Source organism: Stegastes partitus, unplaced genomic scaffold, assembly GCF_000690725.1.
Source record: "Stegastes partitus isolate 25-593 unplaced genomic scaffold, Stegastes_partitus-1.0.2 Scaffold2025, whole genome shotgun sequence".
NCBI lineage: Eukaryota > Metazoa > Chordata > Actinopteri > Pomacentridae > Stegastes > Stegastes partitus.
In genome coordinates this window covers 1,363-20,770 of record NW_007579756.1, presented here as the reverse complement: position 1 = coordinate 20,770, position 19,408 = coordinate 1,363, and the positions used below count along the sequence as shown (strand labels likewise).

The following is a 19,408-nucleotide window of genomic DNA, read 5'->3' as shown; positions in this document are numbered from 1 at the left end:
ATTGTGCTTGAAAAACTGTCAGATATGGGGACTGCTTCTGTGAATCAATCTGCGGTGTCATGCGGGCTGGGTTGCTGCCCTTGGGGTTATTAAATTGGTTCCTTTGTGCCAGACTAGTAAATCCATCACAGAAAACAGTTGGAAGGAAGTTTTGGTGCCTACCTGTAGGTTGTGTCTCTCCAGTCTCATCTCCAGAATGTTATTCTGCTCCTCCAAACGTTGCCGCTCTCGCTCTAGGTCTTCAATTTTCTGTCTGAAAAATGTATGCACATAAACAATATCTGCTATGTAGAATGATGATTATGCCTGACAGAGCCGCTTAATCTTAGAGGTATAGCTTTGCTCAGGCAAGCATGCAAGGTCGGAGCGAGTTAATCCACCGTAGGTATCATCATGAATTTTTCATGTTGTAGGTTTTGAACTAGTAGTTGTTGCAACAGGTCATGTGTGCCAACTACCTGAGTATGTTGACCTCTTCTTTGATGACTAAAGGGTTGCTGTCAGCGGCAGCAGCTTGCTGTTTCTTTAGAGACTCCAGCTCCAGTTCCACCTGGGACAGAAAGTGAGAAAATAAGCCTGGTGCACTAACGTCAGACCACCTTTGGCCGTGTGCCTGGGAGAAACCTTTTGCCTGCAGACAAATCTGGAGGACTGTATTGCAGTGGGGTGCTATCTTTGCAAGACAGACATCAAGACAAACAGATACACACTTTATACACCATCTGTCTACCGATTTATTTTCCCATTTCGCAATTTCCCAGTCTTCTTCCCTTGTACTTGTTTTTAGTCTGTCTGTCTCTTAGTTAGTTTTTCTCTGATCTTGCTCTCGTCTCTGCAATTATCCCTCATTTCCATTTGCACACCAATTTTCCTCTTTTTTTCTGACAGCATCTATCTGTCTCTCAGCGCATCCTCACTCCTAGTCTTCCCAAGACGGATAAGTAATTACTGCTATACCAGACAGGTGGATTTCACGCGTCAATACTCATTGCCATGGGTATGTTGATGTCACCTCGGCAACAAGGAGCCACGAAAAGAAGGGAGATTGAAGAATGAGTGAAGACACAAAGAGTCACAGAGTGTGTAAGAGAGTTTAGGTCACACCTGTCAACTCTTTACATTATCCTGGTTTTATTCAATATCTGAAAGAAGCAGAATATGTCTCTCTATATATATGTTTTTTGAAATTCCCACAACCTACAATTAAGAAAAACTCACAGACTGCACTGGTATATCTGTGCAGCCCTTCTCACTTCAGGGAATAACTCAGAAATATCCAGTGCTAGTTATGTATTTCCTGTCATCTGTCAAATACTGTAAGGGTACAAGAGGAGGCGGCTATATTCAATACAACAAAAGCTACATGTACTTCTACTGTACATCACTATCCCAAAATTCATTGTTGGGTGCAGTGGAAATAATAATTCTAGCTGGTATGTTAGCCATAGAGGCATGAGAGCATATTTGACTCACAGTAAACAGCTTAGTTGCACTTCTCCAGTTTATGTACCAAATAGTTTTTTAAATATGTGGTTTGGGACAATGATTGGCTTGAAGGCACAGGATCATATACCCAGCCTATCAGTGTAGGTACTCCACTGGTTAATACCCTCTAACATACAAGTCAAAACGCATTCTTATAAACAATAAAACTGTTCTGTATACTACAAATGTTACAGGATGTTTTGACCTGTCTAGACTCACTGTGCACCTTCCAGGATCACAACCATTACCAAAACAAGTTCCCCGAAACAGCACAACTGCTAATGGGTGAGATTAGAATATCTGTGATCATGTGACAAATATTAAGGAGCAAGTAAGAGTTCAAGAGCTTCAGTAAGTGTTATACAGGGAATTTTTTTTGCATGTGTGTTTCTTGATTTGTAGTTTTTAGTGACTGGTGGTGTACAATTGAAATACGTTAATTATTGGCAAATACGTTAAACAATGTGAGAAACATAATATATAGTAAGTCTGTATGTCAAATAGATTGTATACAGAGATGGACCACACGTCACTATGTCCTCCAGCTGTACAAAAGTTAAGCTGAAGTATTGGGTGTTGCGATCTAATGCTGACAAACATCATTTGCAGCCAGAGCCTGAGCAGAGGTAACCATATAGTGGAACTGCGGTATTGATATGCAAATGTAGGCACACAAGGTAAGGTCTAGGCCAGGGGTCGGCAACCTTAAACACTCAAGAATCAAGAGCCATTTGGACCCGTTTCCCATGGAAAAGAAACCACCGGGAGCCACAAAACCCTTTTACATCTAAAATGAAGATAACACTGCATATATCGTCTTTACCTTTATGCTATGTATAAAAATAACTATAGTGTGTTGCATTTATGAAATCAATAAACTGCTACAGAGGAAACAAAATTGTATTTCTGCATGCAACAAAAACATTTTGAACTCCAAACAAACAAACAAACAAACAAAAAAGACACTGGGTTGAAGGTTATTTTGAAATAAAATACTCAATGTCAATTTGAATCCTCTTTGTATATATGAAATAAAAAATTGATCTTAAATTATCCACCTGCAGCAAAGTCAAAATGCTGTGTGGTTGTCCTGCTGACTGCAGCTGGCACTGCTGACCAGACTCCAGACCGCCTGTGAGCATTTTGGGACCCGGAGGAGCTCACGGCAGCACCACTACTCGCTGAGGACAGTAACTGCAGAACGATACGTGTTTTCAAATCAGAGTCTCCAAAACACCAGAAAGAGTCGCTAGATTGGTCACGAGTCGCTTTTGACCAAAAAAAAAAAAAAAAAAAGAAGTAGCCAAGAGGCTTTGGAAAGTCACCATATTTAGCGAGAAAGTCACCAAGTTGGCAACACTGCGCGTGCCATTTGGTGTCGCACATCGGCGGTTGTGACGCATAGTTTGAGCGATAAAAAACTAAACACGTTTTATTTTAATGTTACAAGTTCACAAAAATCTTCAAATTTAGAATGAAATTTTAAAAACTAACAAACTAAAATAAAATACATTTACATTAAAATACTCATTATTTATTTTCCAAAGCCACAAGTAGCCGCAGCAGAGGTGTGAAACAGTCACATGCCGCGGGTTGCCAACACCTGGTCTAGACTGTCTGGGATGCTCATTTATCATTTGTAGATAAAAATGATTAGGAAATGCTAGTAGTTAGCTAGCTATCAGCTACGTCCCCCCTGAGTATATTGGTTTCTAACCCCAGTCACTACCGGCAGACGGTGGTTGCAAATGACGTCTCCAGCACAAGAGGATTTCGCTCTGTGGAACTGTCATGTCATTGATCACAGTCCATGGTACGCTACAGAATAATAATAACCAGCATGGGTATGTGTGTGTGCATGTTTACTTACTGTTTGTAGCTGCAGTTTAAGTGCTCCTGTCTCCTCCTGTGCTTTGGTCAGCTGGCCCTGAATTGAAAGGACAGAGTAGAGAAAAATAATAGTAAAGTGACACAAAAAATGAAAACTTCCCTGCATATGTAGAGTACTGACATAAAGAGTAGGTAAGGAGAACAGAGGGTGGACACTAGCAGACATCCCTGTGTCTCCCATTCATCAGTTTTCAATGTAGACATTTATCAATTTGTCCAGTGAGCAAGAGCATGTAGACAAAGAGCAGCTGAAGCTGAGTAATATGCGTTTCTGGTGCCTCACTATGAGCAAAGTGTCACTAAATAGCATGCATACTAAACTGGTCAGCTGCTTAAAGGAGTACAGATCAGTCATGTTTTTTAAGTTTGCTTTGAAAACGGGAAACTTGGCTCATCACATAAAGTACAACCCAATAAAAGTGTGTGTTTGTGTGTGCACACCTCCATCTCTGCATTGTAGCTTTGTGTTTTCTGCAGTATGTCCTCTGCCTCTCTGAGTCGTTTGTTGAGCTGAGGAGAGTACTCAGTAGGCGCCAGCTCGCTGTCATAGGACTCTAGTATGGCACGCATTCCATCACGCTCCTGGAACACAAATACATACACATTAACATGACATTATAAAATGAAAACCCTGTCGTATACCGAACAAACTTCCATTCAGGCAAGAAAGAAAGTCGTGACATTACAACATTTTGTGATATCAAATATGCAACGGTTGTGTATGGAAAAAACTGAGAATATCGAAGCTTTTTGGTGTTTCTCTAATTTATCTTTTTTTACTTCTGCATGACTGTTTGGTGTGGTAATATGACTGGCAAATGACTATGTACGTGAGAAACACAGTATGAGGCAGCTGTGTCTGTCTTATCCAAGCTGTGACAAGAGAAGCTTAGGGTTATGGTTGTGCTCATCTGCATTTCTCCTTCTGAAATAATCAAATCAAAGACAAATGTCTTTGTAGACAGAGGATACGAAAAAGTCCAAAAATGAAAAGAGTCATGAGAGAGAAATGCTTTTTTTTTTTCTTTCTTTCTTTTTTAATTGCAAATGAAGCATATAATTTTATGCTGCTTCATCTCTCTTATCCTAGATGTGATGAGGTTATTAAAAAAATCTAAACATGTGGAGTCACACAATGCCTGCAACACTGTACTGTCCAGTAAATCAGCACAATAAAACCCTCTTCAGCCAACATCTTCACAAGATCACTGGGACCGACACGCTGTCTCCAAATACCTCAGGAATCGGTCAGCCTATGACTGTACAGCAGATGTTTGTGAGTATAAGCTCATTTTTCACACGCATGTCCTGGTGCACTGCATTTTTAAAAAACAAAGCATCAAAACTCTTACAGAGAAGTCAGGCATTTTCCTGAACTTATTACAAAATACAAGCTGTCAAAAGAAAGGAGTGTGCATGACTGAGATTGATGGAGCAAGAAGAGACTAAGTGGAAATGGTCTGTTAATTTCCATTCACACGGCACAGCAAAGCAGCAGACGTGGGCCCTGCAACTACCTCTAAATCATCATACTGTCTTAACCAATGGTCCGTTTCAGCCTCCTCAACTCGTCTGCACTCACCGACCACTGTGAATGATCACAATTGTGACAAATGTAATGTTTGATTAGGATACTCGGAGAGAAAGTGAAAGTAATGCACAGAGTTGTCAACTGAACTGATAGAAGCGGACACTTTTGTTTAACCAGCTTGTTGAGCATTATCTCGTGCAGCAAACTTAAACTGCATTTTTAATAGCATCAGTTCTGGTTTAGGCATTTGTGACACTGGAAATGATATTTAGCAATGAACACAGATAATTTTAGCTGACAGAACATTTTGGCTTATAGCAATAATGAATGATTACTACATTCGGTTCGCAGAACAGTGTAAATCTGTAGAGATTGCCAGGTACCATGGTGAGTGAGAACAATCTAATCTGTTTAAAACCTGGCAAACGGCCCGTTTATTAATGCAAATTCACTGTCAGTCAAGACTGTTAAAATGATGCATCCCCTCCCCTCCCTTCACTGCGCCAGTCCACTCTGTATTATAAAGCAAAGCAGGTGGCATTTTGTGGCAATCAGGCTTTTAATAAGCATCTCACAAAACAGCCAGGCTGCTCAGGACCATCCTTGACTTTTGACGGTCACTGAAAGCTCAATCATCGATCATTAGTGGGGCTAATTTGGGAAAGCGTATGAAATTCAGACTCAAGTCAAGCAATAAATACCAGAAATAATTAACCAGGCCAGATACTGACGTGTTATATTTGTTGATTACCAAGTAGTGTTGCCTTTTGAGATAGGCTGAAAAGCACCCTTAAATGTCTGGATGTAAATTCCTTTCAGTGGGCTGCAATTGTCCTGTCACATTAGCTCACTAGCTTAAATCTGAAAACAAATCGTGAAAACACTAATCAGAGTCAGCCTGTGGTTAGTCAGATCAAGCCATCGGGTTCATTAAAAAAAAAAAAAAAAAAAAAAAAGAAAAGGAGTAAATAAATAAATAAATACTTAACTCAACATTATTTGTTTTGGCACCAGAGCGGTGTCATTTGTCATGCGACATTACACAACTGCCTAAATACATTTAGTGAGATCCTCCTTGGAAAGGAGAGAAGAAGGAAACAAACAGGAGGACAGAATAAATCGAAGTAAATACAAAAAGGTACAAATACATTTAGAGGTCAATGTGTATGTGTTTGCTCTCAATGCTAACCAGTAGGCCCTTTGGCTGTTTACAGTCTATTAACGTGTGAAGAAATTCACTCAATCTTAATCAAAAATCTGTCAGCTTCTCTCTGATAAAAAACTGTCAATTTAAAAACACACAAACAAACAGCGAGCAGGAGGACAGAGTGATAAAACTATCATTACTCTATTCATCATCTATTTTTTTTTTTTAAATTGCTTTTGTGTCAACTGTTTTATCTAGTGCGTGAAGCTGTGGCTGTGCCTCTAATGGGTCAGCGACTCTGTCCCACAAAAGCATATGAGAAACAAAATACGTGAGTAGGCCACCGCTGGTAGCTTAAAGGAGACGCAAAGACAGAGATTCATGTCACTGGAAACAGAGAAAGAAACCAATGTGTGCAAGAAATGAAATTTGTTCTCTTCTTTCCATCTTCCATTGTCTAAGGGCAGCAGAGCAAGGCCATTATGAACCAGTACACACTATATAGTCACTTCTATAAGTGAAAGAAGGAGACAAAGATCGGCACATTTTAGATGTCAAACAATTAATTGATTAGCTGGGTAGTTGATCAATACAAAATGAACTCACAACTAACATTCACAATTTGTCAGTCACAAATACCAGGTACTTTCCGGGTTCAGGAACTGTGAGGATTTGCTCCTGCTTTTCTTCTTCCTCTGTTTGTTTTCTTGGTAAAGCTGGATGATATTGAACTTATTTAAGATCCCTCCAGGCATGTTCGACGGTACGTTAAAAAAAAATAATACTCTGCCCTGAATAACAATTTGTGCCTGATGCATTTTTCTCTCCTAAAAAATGGCTACCTATTCAGACGTTCTTCAAATGACATATGTGCGTGTAGGTTTCCATATCACACTTGTCTTCGTTACCTATTTGACCCAGACTGGCTTCTTGACTAGTTGTGATGCTACAAATGAAGTTTGCAAGTGAACATCTTAAACTCAGACTTCAGAGGAGTTCAAGGAAAGTTTCAACTTTAAGCAGAGTAATCTGAGCAAAGTCAAACTCTGAACACACTACATCGCTCTGCGCAGTGAAGGACAAACACCCGAGAGAAGCACCATTAACCACAACACGCTTTTAAGTGGAGGGGCACTTGCTGTTGCACCATGTAGAAAATACCTACATTAAATTAAGCTGGCACTAAAAAAATGGCACTAAAAGGTTATTTTAGTCAGAAAGTAACAGCAGTTAAAGTTGGAATATATTTGTTCTTGATGCCGTAATAACAATAATAATAATAATAATATTAATAATAAAAAAACACTGACTGGTTTCATTCATTCCATATCTGATCTATGAGTATGCTGTAGTTTTCCTGGTAATACACAAAATGAACCCAAGAGAAATTATTCATAGCTTACGAAATAAAGTTGGGCTGTTGACGATATGGTTGGGTGAGAGGCAATAACATAATTAGACTAAAGTCATTAAGGTAATTGAACTTTATGAATATTTGGCTGGTTGGAAACAAAACGTTAAGCAACTATGTCTGCATGAATGAAAGAGTCAAAGTATTTAAAAACCCAGTGTAACACATATTTTTCAAAGTACACTGCAACTCGATGTTAAACAATTAATTTTCACATCCTCTGAATACTTGGGCAAATGACTGAATGCAGACTCTGCCATGACATTCTTCGGTCAAATCATATTTAAAGCCTGCCTTTAACCCTGCCTACTTACGGGTGTGTGTGATTTGTGTATTAACAGACTGAGCATGATGACCTCGGGAATTACACACTGAGAAATCAATATCCCAGGGAGGTCTAGTCCAGAAATGCAGAGCAGGGGGGAAGCAAGACAGACAGACAGAAAAGTCACATGACATCTGTTGGCCAATTAGCATGAGAGAAGGGCAAAGGCGAGATCAAGGATTCTGTTCTGGCCTTGAGCCTCTACTGTGTTCCCTGAGAGTTTAAAGCAAAAGTCTGGTGTTGGGTGATGGTTGAAAAGTGATGTGAAGGTAGGGATATTTGCTGATCTGTCTGTGTTTGAGTGTATGCGTTGCTTTGATCACCAGGTACCTTGGTTAGCAACAGCACTCGCTTCTGTAGTCGACGGACGAGCGCATCCTGTGTCTCTCTCTTCTTCTGCTCCTCCAGAGTCTTGCTGCGCTGCTGGGTCAGCTCTGCACGAAGCTCAGACTGCGAGCGCTCCACACTCCTCACTCTGCAGGAAAAATGAATAGGTGGGAAGCAATTGTGTGCATGCATGTTAATAACAGGGGTGAGAGAGGGCAGGCGAAGGGGGAAATGAGTTGATTAGTGCTGAATTTTCAGACAATCTGAGAAAAGCAATTCATAGTCAATTTAGAATAATACTCCCTACAACTTACCTGACTGACACCACATAATTCCTAGACAAGTGTCTAGAAACTATTTGCAGCAGAAAATTTGTGCCAGGTCTGATCAATAGGACAATAATTATACCGAGGGGCAATTATTACACCGTAAGCTCCCTTCGCCATCCCCTCCCCACACCCACCACTCTCCCATTCTGCTGTTTCTAATATTTCATAATGAGCCCAATACGCTGAGCAGAAGAGAAACGCTTGTTAGCTAATGAAAGCTTTCTTAGCTGGACTGAGCTGCAGCATGAATATACCAGAGCATGCGCGTAGCCCTCCCTATAGACATCACCTCTGTCTAAACAGGACAAGTTTAATTAGTGAATTCCCTCTCTCGTACTCACAATCTCTCTCACATACACTCACACACACCAGTGGTTACTGTCAGGAGTGCTATCAGAATCAGGACCAGTTTAATTAACTTTGTGACAATTAAGGACTTCTCAGAGATATGCTCTAATAGATACATGGGGGGGAGAGGCATGCAGGCAGACAAAATGAGAGAAATAGGTCTGAAGGGAGAGAAAAGGATTTTGTGAGAAAGTGTGTGTTACCGGCTGTTGAGCGTGTAGTTCTGCTCTTTCAGAGCAATTTCTCTCTGCTGGATCTGAATCACCTCCCTGGACAGATCCTCTGGTTTCCTACAGACAGACACAGCACAGAACAGTTAGGATACACATGTGTACACACACAGACACTCACAGACACACACAATGAAAAATCAATACAACTGAGAAAGCAGAAAGGACAGAATAGATGGAAACGACAGCGTTTCCATATTCCTTTGTTTGTTAGCCAGTGGGGAGCTGCGAAGTAAAATGACACGAGCAGCAGAGGGAGAGATGAGAGGAGGATAGTAGGCTAAATAGTGGTCACCGTTCTACAAAACAAACTCACTCCGTGGGAGAGATTGACAGGTTACACGACACACACACAAACACATAATGGTAAGATAACAATGCAGTCGGTCTCACATTTCATCTGGGATGCACTAAACGCCCTCCAAACTCTAAGGCCTGTGTGTAAGTATGGATCTGTCCAAAACACTAATGCCATTATGTCTTTATCTCTGGTGAAATGGCGACAAGTTAGGAGGATTTCACTCTAAAGCCTACTTTTGCTGCCACCTTTAGACCAAATTACACAGCTATATCAGAGCAAGTCAACGTTATGAGTTAAAAATGTTGAGGCCATAAACTTTCAACATACAGGTTAGTCAAACATTGCTTTTCTTCCATTACAAAAATCAAACATGTTACTGAACTTCACATTTCACCAAAGACCGTCAGTGGCAGCATAAGACCTGATCTGGTCTTGTACTCAAACACGAGGCAATCTACCAAGTCTCCTGTCAATTAAGGCGTATGGAAGGAAAAGGCCACGAGCGGTCGAGGTTAACCTCAAGGCCGGAAAGCAAGGTATGTCATGTGAAAGTCGGCTGGTGTGGATTTAAAGCCACTTCCACTTAGCTAGGTAGATTTTTAAATATAGAAATAATCTCATGACTAAAATATGAGTTTGTGAATCATATGATGGACTAATTATGCTACCCAAAGTAGGTAATTCCACATTGCACTGAGCACAGAAGGATTAACCACCTCCTGAGATTACACAACAGGCAGTTTTTCTGTCCTCTGCTGGGTTTTTTTTTCCTTCCGTTTTGCTTTGCAGGCAACGAGCCAGTCATCTCCGTTGATGATGCAAGTAACAGGTTGGTTGCATATTATTGGGTGAGACATCGTGAACGACTACGAGGTGTGACGCCATGAAAATTAAATGCACTGTCAGGGTGCTGCGAGTTCACTGCAAGCCTAGTTTAAAACTCTCCCTTAAGTGAATAGGAAGGGGAGTGAGTAACACCAGCGTTTAGCCTAAAACCTTGTTAAAAGTGCTGCGACTCAGTTTTATAAAACACTGAATAACCCAAATACAAGCAAACTCTTACCGCTGTTCATGTGTTTTCAGAGAAACAGGTCTTTTTTTTTTTTTACTTCTATTTGACGCTTAAGAGTTCAAAGCCATTTATAGATAAACCTCATGTTACATGCAATTTTTATGTTTTCTACAATATTTATACACACACTCCTCTAACATACTTGCATAGCAGGGAGATACGGTTTGTGCTGGGTGAAAAGGCAAAGCTGAAATTTCTTAACTGTAACTTACACAGTGAAGTGAACACAAAATCAGAGCAGAAATGGGTACATCGTTATCAAATATGTTTCCCAGCACACACAATTAAACTCAGCTGACACGAGACCTGCACATACTAGGAGGGCAACTGGCAACTATCAATAAGTCTGTTAATTCTATTCAGATTATTTGACAGATGTTTTACTCCATATAAAAAGGTCAAAAAATAGTGAGTCACTGTATAAAAAGTATCGTATGGGTTTGATACCTATCATTGCTTAGCATTAAATTATTTTGATGCCTAACTGAATGTTAAACCTGCTGAGAAATTATTATTCTTTGGTGTTTTCAGAAAGCAATAACGAGAGACTAGACAGATGTAAACCGACTGCAGTGTATGATCATTTAGCAGCAGAGCAAATTGAGGAAAATCTCTGACTGTCTTTTGCATAATGTAAGACAAATCCTTTAACTTGGGAATCATGGGAACAGAGGAGACAAAAAGAAAGTCTAAATCCATGGGGAACTGCATCAAGTACATCAACATACTTGTGGGGAAGAGCATTATGATACGCATAAAACACACACACACACACACACACACACACACACACATAAGCACTTGTGTTTCTGCGTGAACTACTGAGTACAATCCAACACACCATCTATGAGTCAAAACTTTCCTCCGGTAGTGACTTTAGACCCACATGCAGCGAACTGTCTCAGTTCTGTCCTTGTCTGGTGAAAATGTCACTGAAAAGAAAAATCATTTCTGGAAAACCTTCCCATCCTTAAACAGCCTAATTTTAAGGAATATTTTCATTTTCTATGTCTGTCAGTTTCCAATTGTCAGCCACATGCACACACACGTAAGCAGCCACAATGTTATCGAACCATGTAACGGAGAGAAAGGAAATGACTTGTAGCAACCGGCCAACTGCTGGCAAATTCAAGCTGCGGCTTTGAGGCTTGTCTACTTCACCATGCAGCAACGCTCATTGTTGTCTCGGACGGTTCTCTTCTGTCCAATACTTTTTTTTTTTTGGCAAAACAGCAAAATGGCTGGAAAGAAATGAAATCCTGGTTTGCAGGAGACAATGTCTTAAACTCCAACATGATGTGTTTACTCCTCATTAACAACTGCTTTAGTACGTATTCTTTTCAGACCACTAATGGTCATCCTGAAATGCTTAGTGACAGAAAAAGTTACATTATGAAAACTAAAGTGAAACAATAAATAAAGTCTCAGTAGCTCGGAGTTATGAAAAATGACGTTGTTGCCAACACAATGAACAAACTAACACAAATGCATGCGAGTGTGCCAAAACTCTGCAGCTCTTTCACGATATTTCATATTTAATGACAGAACAAGAAGCGCCCTAAACAGGCAGCTTTGTTTTGATGTCAGCATTAATTCTAACACTGTTACATTACTGATTGCTATGCGATATTATCTTCTACATTCTGTCACTGCAGTGTCATCAATTTCCCTTTCTTCTAAAACTTGCACATCATTTTTAACTACAAGAAAAGTACAACATAACTCCAGATCCAGTTTCATTTATTCTGATTCTTAAAGTTCCTCATAAAAACTTTGACAATTATATGCCTGACAAGATTCAGCAGAGTAAAATTATGAAATAATGGCTGTTTAATAGCTTACAAGGCAATCACAATATCCCACTAATGCACAAATCCACGTCAATACTAATTTTCACACAGCACTGTTGCACCGAGTGCAATAAAGGTGAACAAATTGCTGAATGAAACACGCTTACTTCCATTTGCCTCCACATCACAGGAGTGTTTTGGGAAAATAACATCCTGACCCTCTTGACAATTAATTTGGACATTTAGTAAACAGCAAAAACAGCTTAAAGCAGTTTCTAAATGTAGATTTGCAGGCTGCATTAACCTTCACTTTTGATCAGTATGAGCCTCACGTGGTACGGCTGTCCTTTTGCAGCTGGATGTGCAATATTTTTATTGATTTTTTTAAAATCAACTGCACTCAGGCAGCATGACATGGAAGTCTGAACACCTGAATTTTGGAAATGGTTTTCAAATTTCAACTCAATTTACCGAGGATGACAGCTGAGCTGGACTTAGATTTTTCAGAAAAATGATGGACAGCCCAACTAAATTACTGTATATATTAAAGGAGGTTGGTATTACACTCCTTGATACTCCCAAATCTTTTAATACCTGTAAATTTAACAATGTCAGGTCCCACAACACATTACATAACACTAAAACGAAGCCTTACATGAGGAAAATGTCACTTTATTTGGTCATTTATTAAGTGTTGACATCTAGCTTTTTCTTTTCACCCAGTAGAAATGGCTAACGCATTTTATACACACTTTCATACACACACATGATATAAAACAAACTGGATACGCAGTGTGCATGTGTTTCATTAAACATTCTGTTGACTTCACAGCCACAGTTAATCACAAAGAAAATGGTGAGTGTACGTGCGTGCGCGTGAGCATGCATGCATGCAATGAACAGGTCTGCAATGTTTATAATCTGTCAGATGTGCTCCACTGCTCACAAGGAAACATGCAATCATTCTCTCATTACCAGTTTTGAGTGAATGCACTGAGACACACACACACTCACAAGCAGGTACAAAACAAACAGACAGCTATACACACTGGTGGAATCAATCCACAATGATGAGGCACATTTATCTGGAGTGACCACAGCGCCACCTAGTGGCACCTCTTTATATTTCATTAAATATGTGACAAAAAAAATAAACAAAATCTTCTGAAGTACTTCTTTTTTTCTCTGACACACAGTCATACGCACTTTCATACAGTGTCTGACCTTATGTTGAGTCCAGTAGACTGGCCGAGGTTTTCCCAGGCTTGGAGCTTCTCAGCAAGCCTCTACAGTATTGATGAAACAACAGGCAAAGTGTTTGTCCATATACAAGAAGTTAATGGAGATATTATGCTCGCACTCAAGTGCAGAGAACAATAAACACCAATATGTCCTCATGAAGGAAGATAAGCACATCAATACATAGAGTAAAAACAATTATACTACACAAGACAATATTCTATTCTACTATTTTAAATATTATTACTCAAATTTGTTTATTAAAAAGCAATGACAACATTAAAAACCGGTTGCACAATAAATGTAGAAGGTAACAGAAAACTTGGAAAGAAAAACTTCACAGGAGATTAGAAGAAAAGACCAACAACAAAAATACTGAAAAGGCGAGTCAAAACAAAGTCAAACTACATAAAGATGCAGACTAGGACACATTCTGCCTGTATGTCCAATAAATCAGCAAAAATACAATCCAATAATTCTACCTGTATATATCAGTTAGGCTTTAATGAACAATGAGTTTCTTTTCTATGGGTGCAGCAGCACAGGAATTTCCACACAGATACTGGATTTGAAGAAAGAACACCAAGAGACTGCGCTGAAAGGTTTAATCGTCCTTGTGCGTATTTGTTGGCAAAGGCTTAAATTTAACAAATTTTCATTGATGTGTAGAAGTCCTGCTGTACTCTATCTTTAAACTACGTGCAAGTGAATATTAAAATGCTAGTACAGGAAAATGCACAACCCACAATTGCACACAGTTCACCTCTTTCTCCAGTTCCATATTAACCAGCTCTTCTTTGGTTTTCTCCATCCTCTCCAGCTTCCTCCGTAATCCCTCCACCTCCTCCTTCAACAGGCTGCAGTTCTCTCTACTCTCCCTGGACAAAGACAAAAAGCAGAAATTTAACATGGAACTCAGATTCTGATGTCTGATGGCATACTTTTAATACCTCGCCACATTTACATTGATGTTAATTTTAAAAACCTGTTTTCATTATACTTACAGTGACTTCCTACACAAGCAAAAAACAGATATTGTAAATAATTGGGTTAAGGTGTTACGCTAGATAACACATTGGTGCAGTAATCTGATCACACTTAAATCCCAGTTTACACAGTTTCTCTCTAAAATGGGATCAGGCAGAGAAAAGAAAGAAGAAAGGGAAGGAACAGCGTTTCATACCACTATTATGCAAACTATTCAATTCTTCAAGGGTTGCCATGACCAAGTAGCAAGTTACAGAATCCTTAATCCATTATCTTCAGAAAGTAAAGAGTTTGATGTATTAAACTGATGTTTTCTGTAAGCAGAGTACTGCTGACACTGGATAATATTTATGCACAAACACATCAGTTGTTGCATTTCTGCACTTAGTCTGACAAATATTTAGTCTAAGTTAATACACGGGCCGACTCCTCTTCTACTTCATCTTTCAGTGCTTGTATGTACACTAGGGCTTGATAGCATCCAGATTATGCACATAATACTGAACCAAACACATGCTGTAATGTTTGAAGAACCCAGTGGCAATACTAGCAGAGTCACTTGTCTGCTCTGTGGTATTACAAATAAAGTTTCTTTCTTATTTTTTTTAAAACTACAAAGTTGTTCCGGGTTATGGTCATTAGAAAAAAAAAAAAAAACAGGATATCTACTGAAAGGTCCCAACCACACAGAGAGTAAGGAGACACTTCTTATCTCCAAATGCAGCAAAAATTAAAAAATGTATTTGACCTGAGAAAGCTATTATCCTCTCTGAGGCGCTTCAGTTCCTTTTCCAGATCTGGAACTCTGGCCACCTCTGACTTAACAGTCTTCACAATGGCAATATCTTGCTCCTGGAGGTTAAGACGCCTCTCCAACTCCTGCCAAAATAGAAAGTGAGAAATGAGCCAAAAACAACTGCCAAGATTATATTGAGCACGCTGCAAAAGCATTCAATGCTCTTGCTTTTGTTCCACATACTGAAAATTTAATTTCAACTAATACTATGTGATTTGAAATGAAGCAAAAAAGCAGTTCAAACAAGAAAAGCAAGAAGTCCAAAAATGATAAACTACGTAACTCAGAGTGAGTTGCATAACGTCATGCATATGCTCAAATTGTCTACGTTTGTGATCATCTGCATTAGTGCAGGCTTCTCTTTGACTCCTGCTCATTTAGCCACTCACTGTCAGTTTTGTAAAAAGCAGTCGTAGCTGGATGTTCAAATGCTGCTACATTTGGCACTCTATTTGATTTGGCTTCTGTTTCCTACTTTTTCTTGCTGTCTTGCACATCCATGTATCAGGAGTAGTCCTCATGTGGTTCAGATTATTTTTAGAAGGCAGGGGGCATGTAGTCAGCATCAGTAATTATGGATCTAAAACAACCACCATGACATAAGGAGTCCTACAAGCATTGATTCTTGGGCACCTGCTGTTCAATCTGGCCATCCACCTATTAGCTATACACATTTTCCTGCAGAGAGTTACAACGGGCCATGTTTATACGAGAGGCAGGATACATTCTGGACAAGCTGCCACACACACACAGATGACCATCCACGTTCACACAATACCTACAGATATCTAATATTTGGTACATGCAAACTACACACAGAAGGTTGCAATCAGTAAATTTTAACCCAGAGCATTCTTGCTGTGACAGAAGGCTAATGCTCAGTGCTTACTTTGAGTCGAGGATACTGAAAATTACATTTCAGTGGCCACATCAAAGCTGTAACAAAATCATCAGGTTCATGGCAGACAGATTGGTCCTCCGTGCACAAACACTGTTAAATGAGATCAGACAGCGTCCAAAAGTAGCATCAACTGTGTGTAAGCGCAACATACCTTAATCTTGATGATGTGCTCTGAGCAAGAGGACTGGGCAGCTTGGAGACTTTGGCAAAGTTGGGAGACTTCCTGATACTTCCTGATGATAATACAGATGAGACAGAAGTGTGCGGTCAGCATTTATCTTAAGCAGTATGGCTCAATATCCATTAGCATTAAACACAGCAAGTGTATGGTAGCTCCTATGTGTCTGCACCTGCGTTGTAAATCGAGCTGTTCCTGCAGCTCCTGGTTTTCCAGGGTTTGAGTAGAAATTGTCAAGTCTTGATTTTGAATCGTCTGCTTCAGCTCTCTGATCTCATCCTTCAAAGAACTGATGGTCTGGGAAGAGATTACAGAAGTAAGCCAACATAAGCTAAAAGACATGACCAGAGTTTCAAACCAAGTCTGTGTGTCTACCTGATTAGCTGTATTCAGTTTGGTATCTCGCTCCTCCAGTTTCTTGTTCAGACCCTCCAGGTTCTTACGGAGAGCACGATTTGCCTCCATCTGATCCGACAGATTCTTGGTCGTTTCTGTCTCTCTCTCCTCCAACTTTTTTATCCGTCCCAAAAGTTCCTGATTTCGGTCCACCTCATGCTGTAACATAAAAAGTTGAGAACAGATTTTATTCACTGTTTCCTCCAGGTTGAGTTCATCAGGGTTTGTCCAGCTCAGAATCTGCCTTTGGGGAGTGTTGACTATGTATGACTGGTCAGCATGCAGTAAGACAATGAGTCTGGGTCATGAAATTTGACAGACTTTTTCTGGTTATTTCTGAAAATAAAATTCCAAACATCCAAACTAATCCAAAAATTGCAAGGGGATTTTCCTTTGGTGTTGGCTAAAACCTCTTTGTGGCAGCTCTATGCAGGAACAACCTTGTTCACGTGGGATTCTCTAGATGAGGGAGTGCTTTGGATAAACTGTGCTCAGTAACTGGAGCTGCACAATATATTGTTTCAGCGCCAAGATCATGACGGGCACATTAAAATAGCCAACTCGCAAGACGTGCAATAAGGAAATCAGGCAACACATCACGCTACAACTTGTATTTACTGCATGACAAAAAAAAAAAAAAGAAAATTCCCAAGTGTCATTTTCTGTGACTAGTCTATAAGAGAAGTCTGTTTGACATGATACTAAGTTGTTGTTCTTTTCTCAATTTTATTCACAAGACATGGAGTTTGCCGACATGCAGGCTCCACATGTTTACAGCAAAATGAAGGAGAAACAGAGAAGAAACCAGATCTATGGAAACAGTTTGGTTACTGGAAGGGTGACGTGGAGGAAAAACAACTACTCTGTTGGCAGTGTCTTGCAATTACCGCCACTACGCAAGGCACAACAACCTATTTGTTTGACCAATTCCATCGAAGCCACTACAGTGATTAAAGTCAGTAATTTTTCAAATCACAGAAATAAAAAACATGAAAATGCCATTTTTCTCCCCCATTACTGTGAATCCCCAGCAGAAACTTAAAACTACAGCTCCTCATCATTACCTTACATTGCACCGTACGAATGTGTAAAGACATGTGACCTGTACCTCCAAGTCTCGTGCGCTGTCAGAAGCTGCCTTCTCAAGTTCAAAACGAGCTCGCTTGTGACTCAGCTCCATTTGTTTCTTCTCCTGGTCCAACTGCAGGTACCGATTCTTAGACTGAACTCTCTCTGCTGCTTCCAAAAGCTAAAAAAAGGAGGACAAGTAAGTCAGTGCAGAGGCTGAATGTTGATGCTGCTTTTACTCAGCTTGCTGTTGATGTTGACAGTTTCCGTATACCTCCAAGCTGCGCTTGTACTGACTCTGCAGGTTTCCACTCCCTGCTGAGGGCTCTGACAGCCGCTGTGGATTTTCAGAGCGGCTGATGAAGGAATTGAAGGACTTCAAGGTTGTTAACACTGTGGTGTCATCTTCCAGATCCATTCTGAGAGTCACTGGCGCTGCCGTGCACTAAGGACGCATCCATAGCATGAGCAAAAGTCAGTACACTACAGTGCGGCAATGCAAACACAACCTTATTGCTGTACCACAAAAGTGCAGTCATCTGTGTGGGTTTAAGTTAGATATATAGACATCCGTTAGTCCCAGTGGGAAAACTCCAAATTGCACATTGCACTATTTTAAAGCTCTACATGTGTAGAAATGTATTATAACTTTGCCCAGTTCAGGTTTAGCACATTCACGTTATGAAAAGCAAAGAAGCCACGTTAGCTGTTCGCTAGACGCATAAAAAGACAGCTAAGTGACATTGACCTCCTTCCTCCTGGCACAATTAGCACAACAAATTAAGCAAACTAACCTAGCAGCTAAACAAAAGCTAACTGTTCTGTTAGTCGCTACGTTAGGCCACTTTTGTCGCTTCTGTCATGTGTTTAAGTTAGTTAGCTAAACTGTCACCACAATTTACACTCACAGTGTTTCTACAGCCGTTTCAAACGCGCCACAGAGCTAACAAGTTTAAAAGCTTTAGCAAAGGAGTTGCTCAGAAGCACAAGTCCTCACCTTGGAACTATCTTGTCAGTAAAGAGGAGCAGGTTAGTTGCAGATAAGTTTATCTCTGCTCTGCTAGCGTGTTAGCAGCATTCAGCACCACAACAGAAATCCCTCCAGTTGAGCTCAAATGAGACGAGGGTAGTATCGCGAGAATTTGTGGACTACAAACCAACATGGAGCTGTTCGTACCGCCACCAACTGGACCGGAGTGTAAAATTGGGGGAAAAAAAAGAAAAAGAACAAAAAGGCAAAATTCACAATAGTCACTCAAATAACGAGAAACTGAAAAAAATAATATTTAAAAAAAAATGCTAAATTATGATTTGACATTGCTTTTGAATTGTATTTGAAAAGAATAATTTAAAAAAAAAAAAAAAGAAAAGAAAAAAGAAATGTCCGGTCAAATGAGAGCACTTTGCTGATGAGCCTTGGGTCAAAATCAAAATACCTGTCAACAGGTGCAGAAGTCTGACTGAGAGTTACAGAAAACACTTGATTGCAGTGATTGGCTCAAAGGGTTGTTCAACAAACTTTTAGTTTACATCATGCTTATTTGCTTGTGTTTTTTTGTTTGTTTTTTATTTTGTTATATTTCTGTTGAACCACAATTCAAAAGCAATGTCATGATTTTCATTAAATTTGTATTTATTGTTACTTTTATCAAGTTCA

At 39.8% G+C, this 19,408-nt stretch overlaps 1 protein-coding gene across 1 annotated transcript in view; it reads right to left on the bottom strand.

Moving 5' to 3' along the window:
• mad1l1 (mitotic arrest deficient 1 like 1) overlaps nucleotides 1-18,832 on the bottom strand; it is a 68,728-nt gene extending 49,896 nt beyond the window's left edge. Inside the window, exons 1-15 of the mRNA XM_008303525.1 lie at nucleotides 18,749-18,832; nucleotides 18,026-18,196; nucleotides 17,792-17,932; nucleotides 16,663-16,842; nucleotides 16,460-16,584; nucleotides 16,261-16,342; nucleotides 15,161-15,291; nucleotides 14,189-14,303; nucleotides 13,411-13,472; nucleotides 8,997-9,083; nucleotides 8,120-8,264; nucleotides 3,817-3,957; nucleotides 3,356-3,412; nucleotides 459-550; nucleotides 163-253 (exon numbers count right to left, since the gene is read on the bottom strand). Coding sequence (XP_008301747.1) covers nucleotides 163-253; nucleotides 459-550; nucleotides 3,356-3,412; nucleotides 3,817-3,957; nucleotides 8,120-8,264; nucleotides 8,997-9,083; nucleotides 13,411-13,472; nucleotides 14,189-14,303; nucleotides 15,161-15,291; nucleotides 16,261-16,342; nucleotides 16,460-16,584; nucleotides 16,663-16,842; nucleotides 17,792-17,932; nucleotides 18,026-18,169 — 1,593 coding nt within the window. The 5' untranslated portion in view covers nucleotides 18,170-18,196; nucleotides 18,749-18,832. The remainder of the gene's footprint in view (nucleotides 1-162; nucleotides 254-458; nucleotides 551-3,355; nucleotides 3,413-3,816; nucleotides 3,958-8,119; nucleotides 8,265-8,996; nucleotides 9,084-13,410; nucleotides 13,473-14,188; nucleotides 14,304-15,160; nucleotides 15,292-16,260; nucleotides 16,343-16,459; nucleotides 16,585-16,662; nucleotides 16,843-17,791; nucleotides 17,933-18,025; nucleotides 18,197-18,748) is intronic.
• Between the last annotated feature and the right edge of the window lie 576 nt (nucleotides 18,833-19,408).